Source organism: Hyla sarda, chromosome 1 (genome assembly GCF_029499605.1).
Source record: "Hyla sarda isolate aHylSar1 chromosome 1, aHylSar1.hap1, whole genome shotgun sequence".
Lineage (NCBI taxonomy): Eukaryota > Metazoa > Chordata > Amphibia > Anura > Hylidae > Hyla > Hyla sarda.
In genome coordinates, this window is record NC_079189.1 from 86,738,598 (window position 1) to 86,763,235 (window position 24,638).

General features: G+C 43.1%; 1 protein-coding gene across 1 annotated transcript in view; it reads right to left on the reverse strand.

Annotated features, from left to right (window-relative positions):
* The window catches only part of KCTD8 (potassium channel tetramerization domain containing 8), a 154,059-nt gene extending 130,363 nt beyond the window's left edge, over positions 1–23,696 (reverse strand). The window contains exon 1 of the mRNA XM_056557281.1: positions 22,555–23,696. Coding sequence (XP_056413256.1) covers positions 22,555–23,353 — 799 coding nt within the window. The 5' untranslated portion in view covers positions 23,354–23,696. The remainder of the gene's footprint in view (positions 1–22,554) is intronic.
* Between the last annotated feature and the right edge of the window lie 942 nt (positions 23,697–24,638).

Below are 24,638 nucleotides of genomic sequence, written 5' to 3' on the forward strand. Positions count from 1 at the left end.
TTGTCCTTCCTCTCAGTGGTTGTAAAAAAGGCCCCCATTTTGTGGAGGTAGCGAGGGTCCAATAAGGTGGAGAGCCAGAAGTCATCCCGCTGCTGAATGGTGACAATTTGGCGGGCACTACGCAAGCAAGTGAGCATGTATCATGCCATTTGTTCAAGTGACTCGGAGGGACTCCCTGCCTCCATCTCCACTGCATACTGCCACAGTGTTTCTGGGTCCTCTGGCTGCTCCTGCTACTCCTCTCCTGTCAGATGACCCCAAAAACCGCCCATTTGGCGAAAACCTAAACTAAACCTAAATGTGCCCCTCCCCCTCCTCCTCCTGTTCAGCCCCCACAGGGCTCATGTGGCCGTGAGATGTAGGCGTCAAGTCTCCATTGCCCTTACCAGCAATCGTTTCCAACATGTGTTGTAGGAAATGAAGCAGTGGAATGACATCATTCATCCCGTAATCCTGGCGACTTACTAATAATGTGGCTTCCTCAAAGGGCCTGAGCAAATGGCAGGTGTCACGCATGAGCTGCCATTGGTTGACATTGAAGATACACAGGGGAGTACCCCTATCCACTTGGTTCATCAAGAAATCAATGATGACTTTTCTCCGTATAGTCAGTCCAAAATATGGAGGGTGAAATTCCAACGTGTGGCAACGTCGCAAATCAGACTATGTTGGAGGGATACCTTTCTGATGCTGCAGCTCAAGGAGGGTGTGCTTTGCGGTGTACGAGTGGCTGAAGTGCATGCAAAGTTTCATTCCCATTGTTAGGGTGTCTTGCAAATGGTGGGAAAACTTCAGGATCCACTTGACAACCAGATTGAACATGTGTGCCATTCAGGGCGCATGGCTCAGCCATCCCTGTCACCATGTGGACAAGATGTTCTTCCTGTTGTCAGTCACCATGGTTTCCATTTCCAGTTTTCATGGGATTAGCAATGTTCCGATATCTTCATGAATGCCTTTTAGCAGTTCCTCCCCTGTGTCACTCCGTTCGCCAAGGCAAACCATGTGAAGAACAGCGTGACACCGCCGTGGCCAGCACGCATGGTTTGCTGAAGGGGCACTGAGAGTTGTCTGGGCAGTGAAGACACGGTGAAGGATTAGGAGGCGTAGTTGCATACTGTCACAGGACCAACGGCCTGAGAGCGTGGAGGAAGAAGCGGCGTGACCTGTCCAAGTTGGTGTTTTGGCTGTGCAGGAACCACATTCACCGAGTGAGCCGTAAAGGACATGTATTGTCCCTGACCATAGTTACAGCTGTAGATGTCGGCGCTGCCATGCACTTTGGTACACACCGACATTCTCGAGGACTGGCCCACCTTCTCTTCCACAAAATTGTGCGTGGCTGGTACTACCTTCTTCGCAAAGAAATGAAAAGTGTAGAGTCCACAACTTGAAAAGGGAGGGACTGCAGCACCAGCAACTTGGACAGGAGCACATTTAGTTTCTGGATGAGTCTGCACATACTGCTGTCTCCTGGACATGGCTTCGCCGATGGATTGTTGGATGGAAAGACTGACTAAAAGTAGTAGGAACAGGAGAATCTGGAGCGACAGAAGGAGGGTACGACACATAGCTCCCTTCAGCTGAGGTGTTGGAGCCTTGGCTGGTTGAAAGAGGGAGTGGCGTGCCACTGAGTAATGCAGCAGGATGGACCACTACATCGGAGCTACGGTTCTCCCAGGCCGCTTTATAGTGGCAAAGCATATGTTGACGCAGGGCCACGGTGCCAACATTGGAACCCTGGCCACGCTTCACCTTCTGTCGACACATCTTGCATGTGGCTATGTTAACCTCCTCCGGATGATTGATGAAAAACTGCCACACCGCCGAGTAGCTGATTTTCCCACCGTCCGCAATAATTGACTGCTACTGCCGCCGTCTCCAGGAACCCCAGTTCCACTACCACCCGGTAAGGTAAGCTGCCTCGAAACGGTTGGTCTACCCCGGGCACATTTGGCGCCCCCTCTTCTCCTGATGATGATGAAGCCCCTTCTGCACGCGGCTCCCAATTCTGATTGACTTCATCATCATCAACAAGTGTCTGCACGACCATGATGTCCTCCTCAGGTTCCTCTACAGTGTATGCTTCAGGACCCTGAACGCTGGCAATACCGCATCCCGTCACCGCATTCCATCACTCCCCTCATCACTACTTGCCCGCCTAGTGTAGGAAGTGGCGGATATCTCCTCCACTTCTTGGCTCGGCAGTAGCTGCTGACTGTCCTCTATTAGATCGTCCTCACTGAATAGTGGAGCTGGACCCACAGCATAAGATACTTCTGTAAGGGACTGAACAGTTCAGGACAGAGGCAATGGGAGGACAGGGACTGCTCCCGGGCCATGCCAGCTGAGGGTTGTGTCTGAGAAATCCACCGACTGTTGACTAGGGGTATCAGATGTCACTTGTGATGAAGTGGATGACCGTGTTAACCAATCGATGACGGCAGATGGGTTGCTGGTCGAGACACCACCGCTAGCTGATAAAGGAAGCTCAGGCCTCTCGCTGTGACTCCTGCTGCCACTTGCCCCTAGTCTGATGTGACCTCTGCCTGTGCCTGATGAATTTTGGCCTCTGCCACTCCTCTGTACATGTCCTGGCACTTCTCTGCCTGACATACTTAGTGCGTACATGAAGGGAATACAATACACTTCCCTACGCTTAAAACAGTGTTTGTCTAGAACAGCAGCAAGTGTGTACTTTTGGCAGTCCTTTCACAGTATCTAGGCCCTTGACGGATTAACAGGTACAAAATAGTACACTACTTAGATGTAAGTATGTTGTTGCACTTATGAGGACAGGAAAATTGGCTACAGTACACTTAAAAAAGCATTTGACTACAACACCAGTCGGTAAGTACTTTTGCCTGGCCTTTCACAATATCTAGGCCCTTGACAGATTAACAGGTACAAAATACTACACTACTTAGATCTAGGTATGTGGTATGCACTTATGAGGGCAGAAAAATGTGCTATAGTGCACTTAAAGAAACGTATTGGAGTAAAACACCAGCCGGTGATTACTTTTGGCTGTCCTTCCACAGTATCTAGGCCCTTGACAGATTAACAGGTACAAAATAGTACACTACTTAGTTGTAGGTATGTGGTATGCACTTATGAGGGCAGAAAAATGCACTACAGTATGCTTAAAAAAACATATTGGAGTAAAACACCAGCCAGTGATTAATTTTGCCTGGACTTTCACAGTATCTAGGCCCTTGACAGATTAACAGGTAGTACACTACTTAGATGTAGGTATGTGGTATCCACTTATGAGGGCAGAAAAATGTGCTACAGTACGCTTAAAAAACTTATTTTTGCACATCAGCAGTTCACAACAGTGCTGCAGCACACAGTTGCTATGTACTAAACCCAAAATTGCACTCTCTCACAGACTATTAGGAATGGACTGCCGGGTATGTATTATATTGTCTACAGACTAGTAAAACCAGCAGACCATATATTGTGGAACAAAGAGGGCAGTAAAAATGCGCTACAGTACGCTTAAAAAAATGTATTGGAGTAAACAGCAGCCGGTGATTACTTTTGCCTGGACTTTCAATGTATCTAGGCCCTTGACAGATTAACAGGTACAAAATAGTACACTACTTAGATGTAGGTATGTGGTATGCATTTATGAGGGCAGAAGAAATGCGCTACAGTACGCTTAAAAAAAATTATTTTTGAACAACACCAGCAATATACAACAGTGCTGCAGCACACAGTCGCTGTGTACTAAACCCAAAATTGCGCTCTCTCAAAGACTATTAGGAATGGACTGCTAGGTATTATACTGTCTACAGACTAGTATAACCAGCAGACCATTTGTTGTTCAACAAAGACACAGAATTGCGCTGAAAAATTATTTCTCCATCCTCTGCTAAGGTTTATGAAGCTGAGGCAGCTTGTTCAAATGTATGAGGCAACAGACAGCTCTATGCCTCTCTCTGTAATACAATGCTGTAGAAAGTTACTGGCTGAAATAAAAAATTCTGTGAAAAAAAGCACTGCTCTCTGTCCACCAGTACACTGATGTGACTTGTAGGTGAAACCATGCTGGAATGAGCTTTTCTGTGTAACACACACACACAGGCTGTCCGTCCTATCTCTCTGCAGTGTTATGAATGAAGTGACTGGCCGCAATATGGCTGATGATTATATAGGACTGTGACATTACAGGGGTGACTGGCTGCTTATGGGCTGCATCCTGCATGTTATTCAGGGTCATCCCGCCTACCCGCCTTCCAGCCTTGCCTTCCCGTCTTCTCAGCATTCTCCACTTCTCAGCAGTGGAGTTTAATGAAGCGATTTGCGCCATAGAATCGTGGCGATATTCGCATTCATTGCGAATCAAATTTTTCCTGAAATTTGTAGGGAATTTGGATTCGTCAGCTTCAATTCGCTCATCTAATTACTTCTTTAAGTAGATCTGTCATAATACCGTTCTTTCCTGTTTAAGGGCAGCAAAGTAAGGGAAAAAGTCAGCTCCACTATTATCTCAAACTACAAAAAGAAAAATTGTGCCATTTTACTAATAAGAGCAATTGAAGTATACAGCATATTCATTCAGTTTATTGTGCTCCCTCTAGTGATTGATGGGTACTATCTATACTTGCAGATATATGGTGGCTGTCAGTCACTGGTAAGAGAGGCGGGGGCGGTGGGAGAAGTACTACGCTGACAAATACAGCAGATTTATAACTATACGTTAACTATTAAATATTTGCTTGGCCATAAAGCACAAATATTGTTTGTGTTTGAGCTAACAAACACACACTTTCCCCTATTATTTGGGACCATTATATAGGGTGGCAGATCCACTTTAACATCCCCTTGCGCAAGTATTCAAGTGTAAATGAGAGGATCCTATATACATTGTTCTGCTGTGCTAAATTGATATTAGTCAGAGGATGGTTTGATAGCAAACCACCAAATGTAACAAATTGATTGACCCTAATTGAGAAAATTAATTGTATATTAATATCATGTGAGAAATGGATGTAATCTTACTGTCAATAAGAAAAAAAGATTTAAAAAAAAAAAGTAAAAGTTAAACAAAAAAACATTCTCTAGATCCCCACATAAGAGCTGGAAGTTTCTCATTCATATAGTAACTCAAGTAAAATCATAGTCACATTATCAAGGTCCTATGCCCAAACAATGCAAAGGTTAAAGGGGTATTCCAGGCCAAAACTTTTTTTTATATATCAACTGGCTCCGGAAAGTTAAACAGATTTGTAAATTACTTTGATTAAAAAATATTAATCCTTGCAATAGTTATTAGCTTCTGAAGTTGAGTTGTTTTTTTCTGTCTAACTGCTTTCTGATGACTCACGTACCGGGAGCTGTGCAGTTCCTATGGGGATATTCTCCCAGCATGCACTGCTCCCAGGACGTGACATCATAGTTGAGCAGTTAGACAGAAAACTTCAGAAGCTAATAACTATTGAAAGGATTAAGATTTTTTAATAGAAGTCATTTACAAATCTGTTTAACTTTCCGGAGCCAGTTGACATATAAAAAAAGTTTTTGCCTGGAATACCCTTTTAAAGCTTTGAAAAGTCGACTGGACATGCATCGGGAATCAATCCTGACACCTGCTGCCAATGTGAATAATAGCCAGCTAAAGTGCATAACATAGTCCACTTCATTCCCCAGATGTTATTCAAATTCAACTATTTCTCTACGTATATCTATGGAGTTAAAGGGTCAGATTGGATGGCCGGCTGGGGAGTGAGGACAGCTGGCTTTTACTGATAATCACAGCAGGTGCCAGGACTGAGACACGATGGGATCTCAACTTTTGACATGGCTGATGACTAGAAATTAGCAAACTTTTCAAAAATGTGATTCTGTCGTTCCGGGTCGAATACATTTGTGGCAAAACTGTATTAAAAACAACTATTTCTGGCCTACAGAGAGCCCCAATAGGGGTGAAGAACACTTTGCCTTGCTGTAACATGCATAGGGAGTGTGCTGGGTTAGTGAAATCATAGTTAGTACGGTCGAAAAAAGACATATGTCCATCAAGTTCAACCAGGGAATTAAGGGGTAGGGGTGTGGCGCGATATTGGGGAAGGGATGGGATTTTATATTTCTTCATAAGCATTAATGTTATTTTGTTCCATAAATGTATCTAATCCTGTTTTAAAGCTGTTAATTGTTCCTACTGTGACCAGTTCCTGAGGTAGACCGTTCCATAAATTCACAGTCCTCACGGTAAAGAAGGCGTGTCGCCCCTTGAGACTAAACTTTTTCTTCTCCAGACGGAGGGAGTGTCCCCTCGTCCTTTGGGGGGGTTTAACCTGGAACAGTTTTTCTCCATATTTTTTGTATGGGCCATTAATATACTTATATACGTTTATCATATCCCCCCTTAAACGTCTCTTCTCAAGACTAAACAATTGTAACTCCTTTAATCGCTCCTCATAGCTAAGATGTTCCATGCCCCATATTAGTTTAGTCGCGCGTCTCTGCACCCTTTCCAACTCCGCAGTGTCCCTTTTATGGACAGGTGCCCAAAACTGAACAGCATATTCCAGGTGAGGCCGTACCAATGCTTTATAAAGGGGGAGTATTATGTCCCTGTCCCTTGAGTCCATGCCTCTTTTTATACATGACAATATCCTGCCGGCTTTGGAAGCAGCAGCCTGACATTGCATGCTATTCTGTAGTCTGTGATCTACAAGTACACCCAGATCCTTCTCTACCAGTGACTCTGCCAGTTTAATCCCCCCTAAGACATACGATGCATGCAGGTTATTAGTACCCAGATGCATAACTTTACATTTATCCACATTGAACCTCATTTGCCAAGTGGATGCCCAGACACTTAGTCTATCCAAGTCATCCTGTAACTTATGCACATCCTCTATAGACTGTACCGTGCTACAAAGCTTGGTGTCATCTGCAAAGATAGAAACAGAGCTGTTAATACCATCCTCTATATCATTGATAAATAAATTAAACAACAGCGGGCCCAGTACTGAACCTTGGGGTACACCACTAATTACCGGGGACCAATCAGAGTACGAATCATTGACCACCACTCTCTGGGTACGATCCATGAGCCAGTGTTCAATCCAGTTACAAACTAAAGTTTCCAAGCCCAAGGACCTTAACTTACCTGTCAGACGTCTGTGAGGGACAGTATCAAATGCTTTGGCAAAATCCAGAAACACTATATCCACAGCCATTCCTCTGTCAAGGCTTCTACTCACCTCTTCATAAAAGCAAATTAGATTGGTTTGACAACTTCTATCCTTAGTAAACCCATGCTGGCTATCACTTATAATACAATTATCCCCTATGTATTCCTGTATGTAATCCCTTATAAGTCCTTCAAACAATTTACCCACAATGCACGTTAAACTTACCGGTCTATAGTTTCCTGGGGAAGACCTAGAGCCCTTCTTGAAGATTGGCACCACATTCGCCTTGCGCCAGTCCCTTGGCACAATACCAGACACCATAGAATCTCTAAATATCATGAACAGGGGTACAGATATTACTGAACTTACCTCTCTAAGAACTCTTGGGTGTAGTCCATCCGGCCCTGGGGATTTGCTTACATTTATATCACTTAACTTACCTTGTACCATCTCTACATTAAGCCAGTTCAGTACATTACATGATGTGTTACCAGCACTGACCTGGCCAATGTCAGCTCCTTTTTCCCTAGTATATACAGAACTAAAGAACCCATTCAGTAGCTCCGCCTTCTCTTGATCGCCTGTGACAACCTCCCCATTATCATTATTAAGGGGTCCTACATGCTCTGTCCTTTTTTTTTTTGCATTTATATATCTAAAAAAATATTTAGGATTAGTTTTGCTTTCTTTGGCCACCTGTCTCTCATTTTGAATTTTTGCTGTTTTTATTACATTTTTACAGATTTTATTAAGCTCTTTGTACTGTTTAAATGTTATCGCTGACCCATCAGATTTGTATTTTTTGAAGGCAATTTTTTTGTTGTTTATTGCTCTTTTAACATCATGTGTCAGCCATGTAGGATTTAATTTTAATCGTTTATATTTGTTCCCCTTTGGTATATATTTAGCTGTATAGTTATTTAGAGTTGATTTAAAGATGTCCCATTTACCTTCTGTATCAGTATTTGACAACACCTCCCCCCAGTCTATGTCCTGTAGTGCAGATCTCAGCCCAGGGAAGTTTGCCTTTTTAAAGTTATATGTTTTTGCCTTCCCCGCCTGTCTTTGTTTTCTACATTTTAAGTCAAAAGTAACTATATTGTGGTCGCTATTACCAAGGTTTTCCCGCACAGTTACATTACCAATCAGCTCTGCGTTGTTGGAAATGATCAGATCCAACAAGGCATCACTTCTTGTTGGGTCCTCCACAAACTGGCCCATAAAATTATCCTGCAATAAATTTAGGAATTGTCGCCCCTTTGTAGTTTTAGCCAACCCCGGACCCCAATCTATATCTGGATAGTTAAAATCTCCCATTATTACCACTGTACCTGCCCGGGTGGCCCTCTCTATTTGTTTATGAAGCCGAACATCTATCTCTTCAGTGATATTAGGGGGTCTGTAGATTACCCCAAATATTATTTTTTCAGTATTTCCCTCCTTTTGTAATTCTACCCACAGTGATTCCACCTCCTCAAAATCATCACACACTATGGCATCGTTCACACTGACTTTCATACCACTTCTTACATACAGACAGACTCCACCACCTTTTCTGTTCATTCTATCCTTGCGAAACAATGTAAACCCCTGCAGATTGACAGCCCAGTCATGCGAGGAGTCCAGCCATGTCTCAGTGACCCCAACTATATCAATATGTTCCTCCAGTATCAAGGCCTCAAGCTCCCCCATTTTATTTGCTAGGCTTCTGGCATTTGTGAACATACACTTTACATTTCCATCCTTTATGTTATTGGGGTTAATGGGATTCAAGGGTGTAAGTTTTATTTTCCTATGAAGCCTATTCCTATTAACTATTCTAACCCCTCCCTCCGGTCCACCCCCAGGTACATTTATAATTCCCACCTCTCTATCTACACTATCTTCCCCCTCTTTGCTGTAGGTTCCCTCCCCCCAAGTCCCTAGTTTAAACACTCCTCCACCCTTCTAGCCATCTTCTCCCCAAGCAAAGCTGCACCCTCCCCATTGAGGTGCAGCCCGTCCCTACGGTAGAGCCGGTAACCGACAGCGAAGTCAGCCCAGTTCTCCATGAACCCAAACCCTTCCTTCCTACACCAGCTTCTGAGCCACTTGTTTACCTCCCTGATCTCCCGCTGCCTCTCTGGTGTGGCTCGTGGTACTGGTAGTATTTCAGAAAATACTACCTTGGAGGTCCTTGCCTTAAGCTTGCGGCCTAAGTCCCTGAAATCATTTTTAAGGACACTCCACCTACCTCTTACTTTGTCATTGGTGCCAATATGTACCATGACTGCTGGGTCCTCTCCAGCCCCGCCCAACAACCTGTCAACCCGATCCGCGATGTGCCGAACTCGTGCGCCAGGCAGACAACACACTGTTCGGCGATCCCGGTCTTTGTGACAGATTGCCCTGTCTGTCCCCCTAATAATTGAGTCATACTGTTCATACTGTTATTTATTATGACATGCAGATTACAGGCATTGCCATTAGAATCACTGCTGCAGAGCGTCTATGTGGCAGCAGGGAGACCATAAGGTATCAAAATTGAAGAGGATAAAAAGATTGTTTATGTCATATTTAATGTAATTTGATATGAAAATTTCATTAGTGAAAAAAAAATGTAATTACCCATTCTGGTAATCATCGAGCTGGTGGTCCTCCGCCAGGTGAAATACCACCTGTTGCAATCCCTGCCTCTCAGTGTTACCCTGATTATGAAAGTACAAATGTTTCATTTAATCAGTTATGGTTTATTGCCATTGCTCCAACATGTTTCATTGGATTCTTGTGATAATTCCACAGGTAATATGACGTCGACGGCCAAAGGGCCTCAGTCTTGAAAATATTACAACTCCTAAGATTAAAAGATGAATGTTGAAATCTCTATTGAAGATGTATGTTAGCTAGTGCTACCATCCAAAAATGTAAGGCACAAGCCCAGCAGCATACGTAAGACCAGCAGCAAAGTAGTTCAGAGGGTTTCATAACCCCTAAGATTGAAAGATCAATGTGGAGATTTCTATTAAGCTAGTGTTAAACATCCAAAAATTTAAGGCCCAAGCCCAGAAGTATCATTAAGCCAGGTAGTTCCTGAAACACACAGTCAGGAGCAGGCATCAGCAGTACACCAGAGGGTTTCATAACCCCTAAGATTGAAAGATCAATGTGGAAATTTCTATTAAGCATGTATTTCGCTAATGCTAAACATCCAAAAATGTAAGGCCCAAGCCCAGAAGCATTATTAAGCCAAGTAGTTCCTGAAATACACAGGAGCATTCAGGAGCAGGCATCAGCAGTACCCAAGAGGATTTCGTAACCCCTCACACTGAAAGATCAAGCTTGAAATCTCAATTAAACATTTATGTTAGCTAGTGCTACCAGAACATATTTGGAGTTAATATCCCAGTCCCAGCAGCATCAGAAAACAAAATATTGGTTGAATGACACAGCCTGGAGGTGGGGAAAGCATAAGGAGCCCATATAGTGTCTGAATGGTACAGACTGAAGGTGGCTGAAGCCTGAGGAGACCATATAGTGGCTGAATTGCACAGCCAGGAGTTGGCAGCAGCATAGACACTAGGCTTTCACAATCCCTAAGATTAAAAGATGAATTAAGAAATTTTAACCAAAGATTTTGGGTACCTAGTGCTACAATAAACATATATAGGTAATGTTCTAGGCCCAGCAGCATTACTAAACCATGTAGTTGCTGAATGACACAGACAGAAGCAGTCAGCAGCAGGAGTGCACAAGAGGGTTTCATAACCCCTGAGATTGAAAGATCAATGTTGAAATCTCAATTAAGCATGTCTGTAAGCTAGTGCTAGCATCCAAAAATGTAAGGCCCAAACCCAGCAGCATCACTAAGCCAAGTAGTTCCTGAAACACACAGTCTGGAGCAGGCATCAGCATGAGTTTACAAGAGGGCTTCACAACCCCTAACATCATGTTAATGTTGAAATCTGTATAGAAGATGTATGTTAGCTTGTGCTAACATCAAAGATTTTTAGGCCCAGGCCCAGAAGCATCACTAAACCATATTGTAGCTGAAACACACAGCCTGGATCAGGCAGCAGCAGAAGTAGACAAGAGGGTTTAATAACCCCTAACATTAAAAGGTAGATTTTGAAATATGTATAGAACATGTATATTAGCTAGTGCTAACATCAAAAAAAATTTAGGCACAGGCCCAGCAGCATCAGTAAGCCAAGTTGTTCCTGAAACATACAGCCTGGATCAGGCAGCAGGATGCGTACATAAGAGGGCTTCACAACCCCTAACATTAAAAGATCAATGTTGAAATCTTTATTGAGCATGTATGTTTGCTAGTGCTACCATAAAAAAAATTGTAGTTAATATCCAAGAAAGTCCAGGCAGCATCAGAAAACAATATATTGGCTGAATGACACAGCCTGGAGGTGGGGAAAACATAAGGAGCCCATATAGTGTCTGAATGGTACAGTCTGGAGGTGGCTGAAGCATGAGGATACCATATAGTGGCTGAATGGTAAAGCCTGGAGGTGGCATCAGGAGTCCTGAAAGTGACCCTAATGCAAGGAAATTCAGAAACTGGGGACCAGCACCTCAATTATGTTTTGCAGCATCCATGGCAGTACAATGAGAGAGCCTGGAGGTGGTAGCATCAGCATGAGGAGACCATAGAGCAGCACAATTATAGAGCCTGGAGATGGCAGCATCAGCATGAGGAGACCATAGAGCAGCACAATTAGAGAGCCTGGAGGTGACAGCATCAGCATGAGGAGACCATATGGCGGCACAATGACAGGGCCTGAAGGCGGTAGCATCAGCATGAGGAGACCATAGAGCAGCACAATGAGAGAGCCTGGAGGTTGCGGTATCAGCATGTGGAGACCATAGAGCAGCACAATTAGAGTGCCTGGAGGTGGTAGCATCAGCATTAGGAGACCATATGGCGGCACAATGACAGGGCCTGAAGGCGGCAGCATCAGCATGAGGAGACCATAGTGCAGCACAATGAGAGAGCCTGGAGGTGGCAGTATCAGCATGTGGAGACCATAGAGCAGCACAATTAGAGAGCCTGGAGGTGGCAGCATCAGCATGAGGAGACCATATGGCGGCACAATGACAGAGCCTGGAGGAGGCAGCATCAGCATGTGGAGACCATATAGCGGCACAATGAAAGAGTGTGGAGGTGGTAGCATTAGCATGAGGAGACCATAGAGCAGCAGAATGAGAGAGCCTGGAGGTGGCAGCATCAGCATGAGGAGACAATATTGCGGCACAATGACAGAGCCTGGAGGTGGTAGCAATAGCATGAGGAGACCATAGAGCAGCACAATGACAGAGCCTGGAGGTGGCAGCAGCAGCTTGAGGGCCATGCCAACTGAGGGTTGAGTGTGAGGAACCCATAGACTGTTGACTGGGGGTGTCGGATGTCAGATTAAGTGGATGACCGAGTGAACCGATCAATCACAGCTGCGGGGTTGCTGGTCGTGACACGACACCCCGGGGGCTCAGACCTCTCACTGTGACTCCGGCTGCCACACACCCCTACTCTGCTGCGACCTCTGCCTGCGCCTGATGAATTTAGGCCTCTGCTACTCCTCTGTGCACGTCCTTGCAATACTCTTCCTGGCATACTTATTGCGTATATGAGGGGAGTACAATACGCTTCACTACACTTAAAACAGTATTTGTCTAGAACAGCAGCAGGTGTGTACTATTGGCTGTCCTTTCACAGTATCTAGGCCCTTGACAGACTAACAAGTACAAAATAGTACACTACTTAGATGTAGATATGCGGTATGCACTGATCAGGGAAGAAAAATGTGCTACAATATCTGTATTTTTTTAAAACACCAGCCGGTGATTACTTTTGTCTGTCTTTTCACAGTATGTAGGCCTTTGACAGATTAACAGGTACAAAATGGTACACTTATTAGATGTAGGTATGTAGTGCGCACCGATGAGGGGAAAAAATGCTCTACAGTACACTTGGAAAACGTATTTTCATAAAACAACAGCCAGTGATTACTTTTCCCTGGCCCTTCACTGTATGTAAGCTTGTTACAGATTAACAGGTACATAAAAGTGTACTACTTAGATGTAGGTATGTGGTATGCACGTATGAGGGCAAAAAAATGCGCTACAGTACACTTCGAAAACTTGTTCTTTTTCTTGTTGAAAAAAGAAACATAATTGCGCTGAAAAATCAGTCATGTCTCCTCTGCTAAGGTTGATGAAGTTGAAGCAGCTTGTTGAAATGTATGAGGTAACAAAAAGCTATCTGCCCCTCTCTGATCAAATGCTGAATAAAGTGACTGGGAGGTTAATAGCTAGCGTAAAAATCCTTCTCAGTGAGAACAAGCAAAGCACTGCACTGCTCTCTGTCCACAACGCTGATGTGACTAGCAGTTGGAAGTGGAATGCTGCAGTATGATCAATTCAGCGTGTCTGTGTAACACACAGAGACACGCAGTCCGTCCTATCCCTCTGCAGTGTATGGCATGAAATGAGTCGCCGCAAAATGGCTGCCGATTATATAGGGCTGAGACATCACAGGGGTGACTGAATGCTGATAGGCTGCATCCTGCATGTGATTCAGCGTCATCACGCCTACCTCCCTTCCCGCCTTGCCTTCCCGCCTTCCCAGCATCCTGTGCCCCATGTACTAACATGTGGATCCGCCATTTTAGGTGTCCTGGAGCCTGGAACGCTTTAAAATGGAGTTTAATGGGCTATCGAATCGCGGCGATATTCGCATTCGTTGCGAATCAAATATTTCATGAAATACGTAAAGAATTCAGGTTCATTTGTTTCGATTCGCTCATCTCTACTGATGACATATCAAAAGTTTTTATAAATTACACTAGCACTTTAACCCCTTAAGGACAATGGACGTAAATGTACGTCATGGTGCTGTGGTCCTTAATGCACCATGGCGTACATTTACGCTCCGTCATGACCGTGAGCACCGGAGCATCATGAGCGGCAGGTCCCGGCTGCTATCAGCAGCCAGGGACCCGCCGGTAATGGCGGACATCCGCGATCGCGCGGATGTCCACCATTAACCCCTTAGATGCAGTGATCAATAGAGATCATGGCATCTGCGGCAGTGCGGTACTTTGAATGGATGATTGGATCGCCCGCAGCGCTGCCGTGGTGATCCAATCATCCAGCATGGCGGCCGGAGGTCCCCTCACCTGGCTCCGGCCGTCTCCCGGGGTCTTTTGCTCGGGTCTGAGATTGAGCAGACCAGAGCAGAAGATCACCGATAATACTGATCAGTGCTATGTCCTATGTGCTATAGATAGTCCCCTTTGGGAACTATTAAAGTGTAAAAATTTAAGTAAAAAAAGTAAAAACAAAAAAGTAAAAAAATGTGAAAAATCCCCTCCCCCAATAAATAATGTATAATGTCCTTTTTTTCCCATTTTACCCCCATTAAGTGTAAAAAAAAAAATGTATGCACATATTTGGTATCGCCGCGTGCGTAAATGTCCAAAATATTAAAATATAAAGTTACTAATCCCGTACGGTGAACGTCGTGAACGTAAAAAAAAGCGCAAAATTTCAGCTTTTTTGTCACATTTTATTTTAAAAAAATTATATAAAAATGTATAAAAGTTTTATATGCACAAATGTGGTGTCAATAAAAAGTACAGATCAAGGTGCAAAAAATGAGCCCTCATACCACGCTTATACGGAAAAATGAAAAAGTTATAGGTCATCAAAATAGAAGGATTTTAAACATACCAATTTGGTTAAAAAGTTTGTGATTTTTTTTAAGCGCAACAATAATAGTAAAGTACATAATCATGGGTATCATTTTAATCGAATTGACCAAGAGAATAAAGAACACATGTTATTTTTACTGTAAATTGTATGGCGTGAAAACGAAACCTTCCAAAATTTGCAAAATTGCGGTTTTCTTTTTAATTTCCCCACACAAAATTATTGGGTCTGTTCTGGTGCTTAAATTAATTTTGGAGTGAAAACTAGGGTCTAAAATAATTAAGGGATTTTAGGGTCTAAATGAATTTTTGGGTCGATTCTGAGATGTAAGTTTATTTGTGGGTCTGGGATCTGAAACTATTTGGATGTCTGGTCTGGGGCTCTAAATTTATTGTGGGGTCTGAATTTAGATAATTCTATCTGCCCATACAATTCATTACAATACAATAGGTTACCCACCTATTCAGTCAAATTCAGATCACCCTAGAACCTTAACCCCTAAAGGATCAAGCCCATTTTGGCCTTAAGAACCAGGCCAATTTTATTTTTGCATTTTCGTATTTTCCTCCTCGCCTTCTAAATATCATAACTCTTTTATATTTTCATCCACATATGATTATGAGGGCTTGTATTTTGCAAGACCAGTTGTCCTTTGTAATGACATCACTCATTTTACCAGAAAATGTATGGCGCAACCAAAAAATACTTTTTGTGTGGCAAAATTGAAAAGAAAACCGCAATTTTGCAAATTTTGGAAGTTTTTTTTTTTTTACGTTTATGGCATTAACCATACGGGATGATTAACATTATATTTTGATTGTTCGGGCATTTATCCACGCAGCAATGCCAAAAATGTTTATACATTTTTTTAAAGCTTTTTGGGGGTAAAATGAGAAAAAGGGACAATAAAATGTTTTTTCGGGAAGGGGATTTTTAAAATTTTTACACTTTTCAGTGCTATGCATAGGACTGATCAGTGTTATCGGTGATCTTCTGGTCTGATCTGCTAAAACTCAGACCAGAGCCGAAGACCCCTGGAAACTGCAAGAGACAGGTGAGGGGACCTATGGCCGCCATGCTGGATAATCGGATCCCCGCCGCAGCGCTGTGGGCGATCTGATCATCCATTTGGAATGATCCCGGCATCTGAGGAATTAATGGCAGACATCGGCGCGATCGCCAATGTCTGACAATACCGGTGGGTCCCTGGCAGCTGACACCAGCCGGGGCCTGCCATGCATGATGCGAGCACCGGTCCATGTTCATGACGTAAATGTACATCATGGTGCATTGAGTACCTCCAATGTCATTAAGCGGTTAAATGGTACTCTGCAGGAAAAAACCTTATCCCCTATCCAAGATGTCTAAGATCACCGCTGCGGCACCCCAGTCATCCGGTGCACGGAGCGAACTCGGCTCCGTGCTGGATGACTGGTGACCACAGCACCTTACCCCCTCCATTCATGTCTATGGGAGGAGGCGTGACGGCTAGTACGTAGCCGTCACGCCTCCTCCCATAGACATGAATGGAGGGAGCGTGGCATGACGTTACGAACACGGAAGCTCCATGCTTCCGTGTTCCAGACACCGCTGCTGCCAGCCTGGAAATCTCGGTGCTCCCCAGTGGCAGGACCCCTGTGATTAGACATCTTATTCCATATCCTTTGGATAATAGATTAGATGCTTTCCAGCAGAGTACCTCATTAAGGTGACTGAAAGGAAATGTCAAATTGTCTTTTAAATAAACTGGTATAGCATTAACTTTTGTAGGTGTTGTATGTTCTATATAAATTATATACACAAAAATGTGCTTGTTCATAAATACAATCCTACGCTGAAGATTATACTATAAAAAGAAGAAAAAGCGTATACGGACCAAATGTAATTCAAAAACTTTATTGTACATAATTGCAAAATGGACATACATTTAAAAAACAAGTAAAACCATAATCATGTGCAAATTTACCCTCAGAGATAGAACTGCATGATGCAGAGATGGAGGTCCCCAGGGCTATACAGATGAATAGTTAATGCAAAATAGATGCTGTATATTGTAGTACTCACTGTCGGCCTAGTAACCAACAGTGTAACATATCCATAGTGGAAATATTTAAGCCCTTAAACATCATTGCTAGGGTAAACAAGGAACCACAACTAAAAAATCATCACTGCAGTGTGCCTGTTGCATAATAGCCAAATCAACAGTTACCTAATGGAAATATACAGGACCTCCGACACCCAACGTTTCAATTATCCCAGTTTCTTCCGAGGCATAGTAAAAATAGGGTGAAAGGCCTTCTATTTATATGTGTTAAGAGCCAATCACGAGAGTCTAATGCTAACATGCGTCACACTCACGGGAATCGGGAGATCCCGAAGTGACATCAGTGTGTTAACGCGAGACTACGCTCGCTTCCTAGAATACAGATTAGGACTAGTTAGAAATACCAACTACTAGCATGCCTACTTACATGTGACTGTCGCTATGGTAATTGCCGAGATCATGTGCATCACCGATCATACACGTCAAAGCGCTGTGATTCACGGCACTGCATTCAGATCATGTGACCAAGCCATGTGACCACCTATGTTTGGGGATCGCGAGACTTTGCGTGGGAAAAGTCGCAAAGTCTCACGATCCCCGAGCATGGTTGGTCACATGCCTTGGTCACATGATCTGAACACAGCACTGTGAATCATAGTGCTGTGACGTGTAGGCTCGGTGATGCACGTGATCATGGCTATTACCATAGCATCTATTTTGCATTAACTATTTATCTGTATAGCCCTGGGGACCTCCGTCTCTGTACCATGCAGTTCTATCTCTGTTCTATAGTTTTACTTGTTTTTAAATGTATGTCCATTTTGCCGTTGTGTACAATAAAGTTGCTTTCTCTTCTTTGTATTGTCTGTTCTATATAAACATTCATTTTTTTATTTCCATAACTTCTAGTGTTCTTAGGCGGGTCCTGGGTTCAAATCCCACCAAGCACAACATCTGCATGGAGTTTATTCTCCCACCCCCTTTGTATGGGTTTCCTCTGTGTAAGTATTGACTAGCTTTGTTTAGTGCTGTATAATATATTATCTATCTATCTTTATTTATTTATTTATTTATATAGCGCCTACAGATTCCGCAGCGCTTACAATTATGGGGTACAAACAAAGACAAGTATCAGACATAATATTACACAATAACTATTCAAACAAGGGGTGTGGGGATATATTGATATATATGTTGGGCATATGTTGGGGATATGTTGGGGATATGTTGAGGCCAATTAGAGACTGTTATAGGCCTGTCTGAAGAGATGTGTTTTTAGGCCACGTTTGAAACTATGGATGTTGTTGTTGAGTCTGAGGGATTGAGGGATAGCATTCCAGAGAACCGGTGCAGCACGAGTGAAGTCTTGGAGACGGAAGTGAGAAGTTCGGATTATAGAAGATGTTAGTGTGAGATCATTAGCAGATCGGAGAGAACGTGTAGGATGATAGACAGAGATGAGAGAGGAGATGTAGAGAGGTGCAGCATTGTGGAGAACTTTGTGTGTGAGACTGAGGATTTTGTACTGTATTCTGGCCTGAATTGGTAACCAGTGTAGTGACTGGCACAGGGAGGAGGCGTCGGTGTAGCGGCTGGAGAGGAAGATGAGTCTGGCTGCGGCATTAAGGATGGACTGAAGAGGAGAGAGTTTGGAGAAAGGAAGGCCTATTAGTAAAGAGTTACAGTAGTCGAGGCGGGAGTGAATCAAAGCAGCAATGAGAGTTTTAGCAGTTTCAATAGTGAGAAACGGGCGGATTCTTGAAATGTTTTTGAGATGCAGGTGACAAGAACATGAAAGAGACTGAATATGGGGAGTGAAAGACACATCAGAGTCAAGTATAACTCCAAGGTAGTACCACATACCGAGATGGAAATGTCAGGGTTAGGTACAGTATCATTTGATGGAGAAAAAACAAGAAGTTCTGTTTTAGAAAGATTTAGTTTCAGATATAAAGAGGACATGATGTCTGAGACAGCAGAGAGACAGTCACTGTTATTCTGTAGGAGTGCAGGGGTGATGTTGGAGGAAGAGGTATAGAGTTGGGTGTCATCAGCATAGAGGTGGTACTGGAAACCAAATCTACTGATTGTTTTTCCAATGGGGGATGTGTAGAGTGAAAAGAGTAGAGGACCCAGGACCGATCCCTGGGGATCCCCGACAGCAAGGGGAAGAGGAGAAGAAGTAGAGCCAGAAAACGAGACGCTAAAGAAGCGGCCAGAGAGATAGGAGGAAAACCAGGCGAGAGCAGAGTCCTTGAGACAGATGGAGCGGAGACTACTGAGGAGGAGTTGGTGATCCACAGTGTCAAAAGCCGCAGACAGGTCCAAGAGAATCAGTAAAGAGAAATTGCCATTTGATTTGGCTGTCAGAAGATCGTTAGTGACTTTGGTTAGGGCCGTTTCTGTGGAGTGAAGGGAGCGGAAACCAGACTGTAAGGGGTCAAGGAGAGAGTTCTCGGAGAGATAGCGGATAAGGCGGGAGTAGACCAAGCGTTCCAGGAGTTTGGAGATAAAGGGGAGATTTGAGACTGGTCGATAAATATAGACAAAGGATAAGTTAGCCAGCATATTCATAGTGTAGGGTTCGTCCCAATGAGGTCCCCTTACCGTGGTGGGATGGTCCAAGCTATTTCGCCGCCAAATTGCAAGCTAAGTACCTCACTATTTCATAACTTCATAATTTTATATTTCCATTTATTGCACCATAGCTGTATATCTTTTCATGTTTTATCTATATACTCATGTTTTATCTATATCTTTGTGCTAGCAGTGTGCTGCTGTATTCTTCTGTTGCTGTATATTTAGCCCAGCAGCGTTCACCTGTAAGCCAGGTCCATATAATAGTTTGGAATCAATAGTGCTGGCTAACTTATCCTTTGTCTGTATTACACATACGGGTGAGTGGCTACCTCCATGTTGGCTCTTGCACCCCACCCACCTCTATCAGGTGTATATAAGGTGTCTTAGATGTTTCAGGTCCTGCAGTGCCTGCTGAACTGATCACACAGAGGCATATTCATAGTGTAGGGTCCGTCCCAATGAGGTCACCTTACCGTGGTGGGATGGTCCAAGCTATTTGGCCGCCAATTGCAAGCTAAGTACCTCACTATTTCATAACTTCATAATTTTATATTTCCATTTATTGCACTATAGCTGTATAGCTTTTCATGTTTTATCTATATACTCATGTTTTATCTATATCTTTGTGCTAGCAGTGTGCAACTGTATTCTTCTGTTGCTATCTATCTATCTATATATATATATATATATATATATATATATGAATTATTATTCTAAAGGTCTACAGTCTCCCTTAGTGGACGCCTCCCAATAAGGGACACCTCCCAATAGCAGACAGTTTTTAATTCCACAGCAGAGTCCCATAAGACTTAATGTATTTGCACCCTCCGAATAGGGGACATTCCCAATAGCGTACGTGGACACACCCAATAGGGGACAAAACACTCCCATTAGGAAACAAAACACTCCCAATAGGGCACAAAACACTCCCAATAGGGAACAAAACACTCCAAATAGGGAACAAAACACTCCCAATAGGGGACAACCAGGCTTATGTGCCAGCCCTACATTGCACAGGGCCGCCCCAATACATCAGTAAGGGGCCCAGGCTCCCCAGCACAGAAGCAGAAGACCGCTGTTTAAACAGTTCTTCTGTACGTCCGCTGGCCACATCATTCGTCCATCCCCCCCTTGATCCCCTGGTGCCACTTTATTCCCCCTGTGCCAAATTATCCCCCCCTTTTATTTCCCCCATGCCACATCATTTATCCTTGATCCCCCCTGTGCTATTTCATTCCCCCATTATTACCCTTTGTGCAAACTAATCACCCCCTCTTTACCACCCCATGTGCCATTTTATACCACCCATGACGTTTCGCCACCCTTTATTCCCCTGTGCCACTTTACTCCCTCTGTGCCAAATCACCCCCCCCCCCTCCCGGATGGGATCAAGGGGAAATGATGTGGGACAGTGGGAAAGGAGGGGGGGTGATTTGGCAAAAGGCACAGGGGGAATAAAGTGGCACAGGGTATGAAGGGGGGGATGAAGTGGTACAAGGGGATGATAAGGGATGATTCTACTGTAATATTGCTATTAGTATTCGGTCATTTAGAAGGATTTTTTGAGCCTTTTTTCCCAATAGGGGGCATCTCTCAATAGCGGACACTTTTTTATTCCCTGTCAGTGCCTTGGGAGATTCTACTGTATTTGATTTTTAGATTATATTTCTCATGATCTTTGGAGGAAGGGGGGCTAAGAAAAATTCTGCAATTCCAACCCTGCTAATATATGAATAAATACATTTAGCTATTCATAGTTTTTAGAATACAAGAAAAAAACGGTATTGTTTAATATACACTATTAAAATGCACTTGCTTTTTTAAGTTAAAGTTTCATGTGTAGGCACTGTTCATCTACTTATCCATTCTTACCCATACCACTTCTCTCTGCTTTAACCACTTTATTCCCAAAGTGTTGCATTCTTTTCTCCACCTCCTAAGGCATTATGTCAGTAATTGCTACTTTAGGCTGCATTACTATAACTGTTAGTTTCTACAATACCCTCTCTTGCATAAACTGTTAACACAGCAATGTAACAGAATAGCCTGGTACCCACCAAAGCCTTTACAGCACGCTAAGAATCCCATTAAAGTGTTCAACGGCGGCTCTTGACTCTCGACAGAAGAATCCTCTGAAGTATTTTGCTGTTTGCCTTGTAGATGTCTTACCATTAAACCTCATTACTCAGGACTACTGTCCTTTATTATACACTTAGGATACATTTAAAAGGTTTGGATTAGCAACAAATGGAGGCATTGTTTGCAGAAAGATCCTTGTATGTCAAGTGAAGAGAATTAAAATAGAAACTATGAAATTGCATGACATATTTTACATTCCCTAAACTCATTGTAATAGTACGTGACATAAAATATTTATAACTGAAAAGCTCATTTCAATCTGAATTTCATGTGTGGTCTTGTGTAAGATAAATAAAAAGTATTAGCCTCATGTTTTCTATCTCTAGCACACAGCTGATCTGCTTTTTCCCATCTTCTGCTTACTACAGATGGAAAGTGTTGACTTTATAGCTAATGAGAAAGAGAGGAATTGCAGACATGGTTTAATCCTATGTGCCAAAAGATGTGGGCTATAAATCAAAGCCAAACCACTGTAGTCACATTAATGAAAACAAAACGCCAACCATTTGATAATGCTGAGCAGCTTTTTTTTCATATTAAAGACTTTAAATCAGACACCCTTTCAGGGTAGAGTCCTATCTTTGTTTCTTTTGGATGGTGTGTTAAATAAACAGGACCAATATACAGATGTTACAAAGCTGACTTTGTCAAGTAGAGCAACTTTTATGATATCAGTATTTGTTTCCTGATATTCTCTGAAGGATTGCAGGTGTCATAACTCAGCGTTATGGAATCTCTATTTCATCTATTACGTCCAAGCTTGTGGAATTTACAAGTGATTTAGAGCTAAAGTGCTGTGATCCTAATATATTGATTTTATGATGGATTTTTGTGTGTATTTCCTTACATGTGTGCCTGAACAAAAGAAAGGTTTCCTTAGTGCAACTTGATATAAATTATCTACATATAAGATCATTGTAAAAGTAAAAAAAAAGTAAAGTGACTTACTGTAAAAGATATACTCGGTATAACTGCTCCAGATTTTGTCATCCCTATATTGGTTTACAAAAGCCGCTGTTCCAGTAGAATTGCAGGCTACCATGTGAAAACCAGCTTCGGAAAGCCTGTCAAAAGCTTGCTCCAAGTAAGTAAATTTTAGGTAGAACCTAGAAGTGTACTTTTCTGGGGGGCGATCAGGGTCTCTACTCTCATTCAAAGTTTCTCCAAAAACTTCTTTAGCCAGAGCTATTCTGCCACATACCATAATCCTGGCCACTCTTCTGAATTTAGCATCAGCCTGGTTATCTCTGACCATGGTGTAGGAGCCTCTGTAGCCTATAGTGATAAAACCAGATTTTTTGTCTAGGGCTGCAGTTCTGAACAGATCGCTGCTTTGTGAGTTCTCTTCTAGGTCACTCTGACAGCCTTCATCATTCAAGGAGCTCTGTTTGGTTACTTTAAGAGTCAGTAGCTTCACCAGGTCGTTGAGCTGGAAATATTCAGCCTCTCTCAAAAGCCTTTCCTTTTCTGGGAAGTGATCTGGGAGTGAGAGCTGTTTGTCCCTTAGAAAGTCAAGTACATACCTGAAAAGGAAGCCATCCCTGTCTATAAAGAATCGAGACCTGTTATCTCTGGGAAGCTCCTTGACATTGTTCCTAGAGAACATACTGTACAGAGTGCTGTCCGGAATGCTGGTAAGTGTAGAATACTTTGTAACATAAACTTGGCCGCCTACATTCAGCTCTACCACATCCGGAAAAGGATAAGACATTTCGCTGATAGGGAGGATTGTATCTTTCAGAGCCATATCTCCACATCAACATGCAGAAAGAATGGACTTCAGAACAGTGTCCAGTGCAATAGCTTTGAGTTAAATCCAGACCCAGTGCACTCAGCCAAGGCTCAGACACTTCTATTCAGCCCCACACAGAGCAGTTTTCAGCACCATGGACAGTGGCACATGAGAGTCTATGGAACTCCTCAGCAGAGCAATGATCAGCACCAAGGACAGCAGTACATAATAGCCTGGGCAGCTGGAGAGCAGAGCAGTGATCAGCACCAAGGACAGCAGCAGCGGCAGCACATAACAGTGTATTCAGCCTCGCAGCAGAGTAGCAATCAGCACCACTGACAGCAGCACATAATACACTGCACCGAGAGCTTCTAGGGAACCGAGCTTACGTCACTCCAACTGCAGGCTGGGCTTCAGGAAACTTTTCCCACATCTGTCTTTTAAAGGAGCAAGTTCCTTTTAACACGAGCTGGTCTTTGTGTGTCCTACATAATACCATATACAAGAAATAGAAAACGCTATGCTATAGAAAGCATAATACTTTATGCAGTACGTAAGCCTCTATAATTTCTACTATCAGACATCCCTTTTTTGCATTGCTGTCTTAGATTGAATTATTTCACTTATAAAAGATTCTGTACTCTTACTCCTCTTATGAAAAATCTTGCTTTACATGGAACAGTTAGGATTATACAGTACAGTGAGGGAATTAATATATTTAAATATAATTTTATTATTCTGTAAAAAATATAATATTGCAATAAATGTTATGTCATTTTATGATTATCTATGTGAAATTACCTAAGACAGTGCGTGTTTATCAGGCAGTAAGTATCTGATCATGGGGTGGGGGGCCCAACTACTGGACACGATATGCCTGCCCATCTTGCAAATATTCATGGGACCCCCTTTGCCCATGTGAGCGTGAGGTGGTGGGGCATATGGGAGCAAAGGGGAAGAAGGCAGGGATGCTTCCCCCGCCTCCAAAGGGGTTAATTACCATACTAGTAATGTAGGCTAATACTGGCTGCATCTCTGAAATGCCAGCATCGATCCAGGTGAGTAATACCTGATTTTAATCGGGTTCACCCGCACTATAACCCTGTGTATTGGGTTTACAGCCCGTCAACTCCCCTTTAATACCAATTCACTGGATAACTTAAAAATATTGGATCAGTAGGCATCAGTGGAACCCCCATAGAGGGGGTAATGATATATACAAGGGGGTATCCGTGTCTGTGAATACAGGTAGGTGCATGGAAGGGGGATGTTTATTAATTTATTAATTTATAACATACAA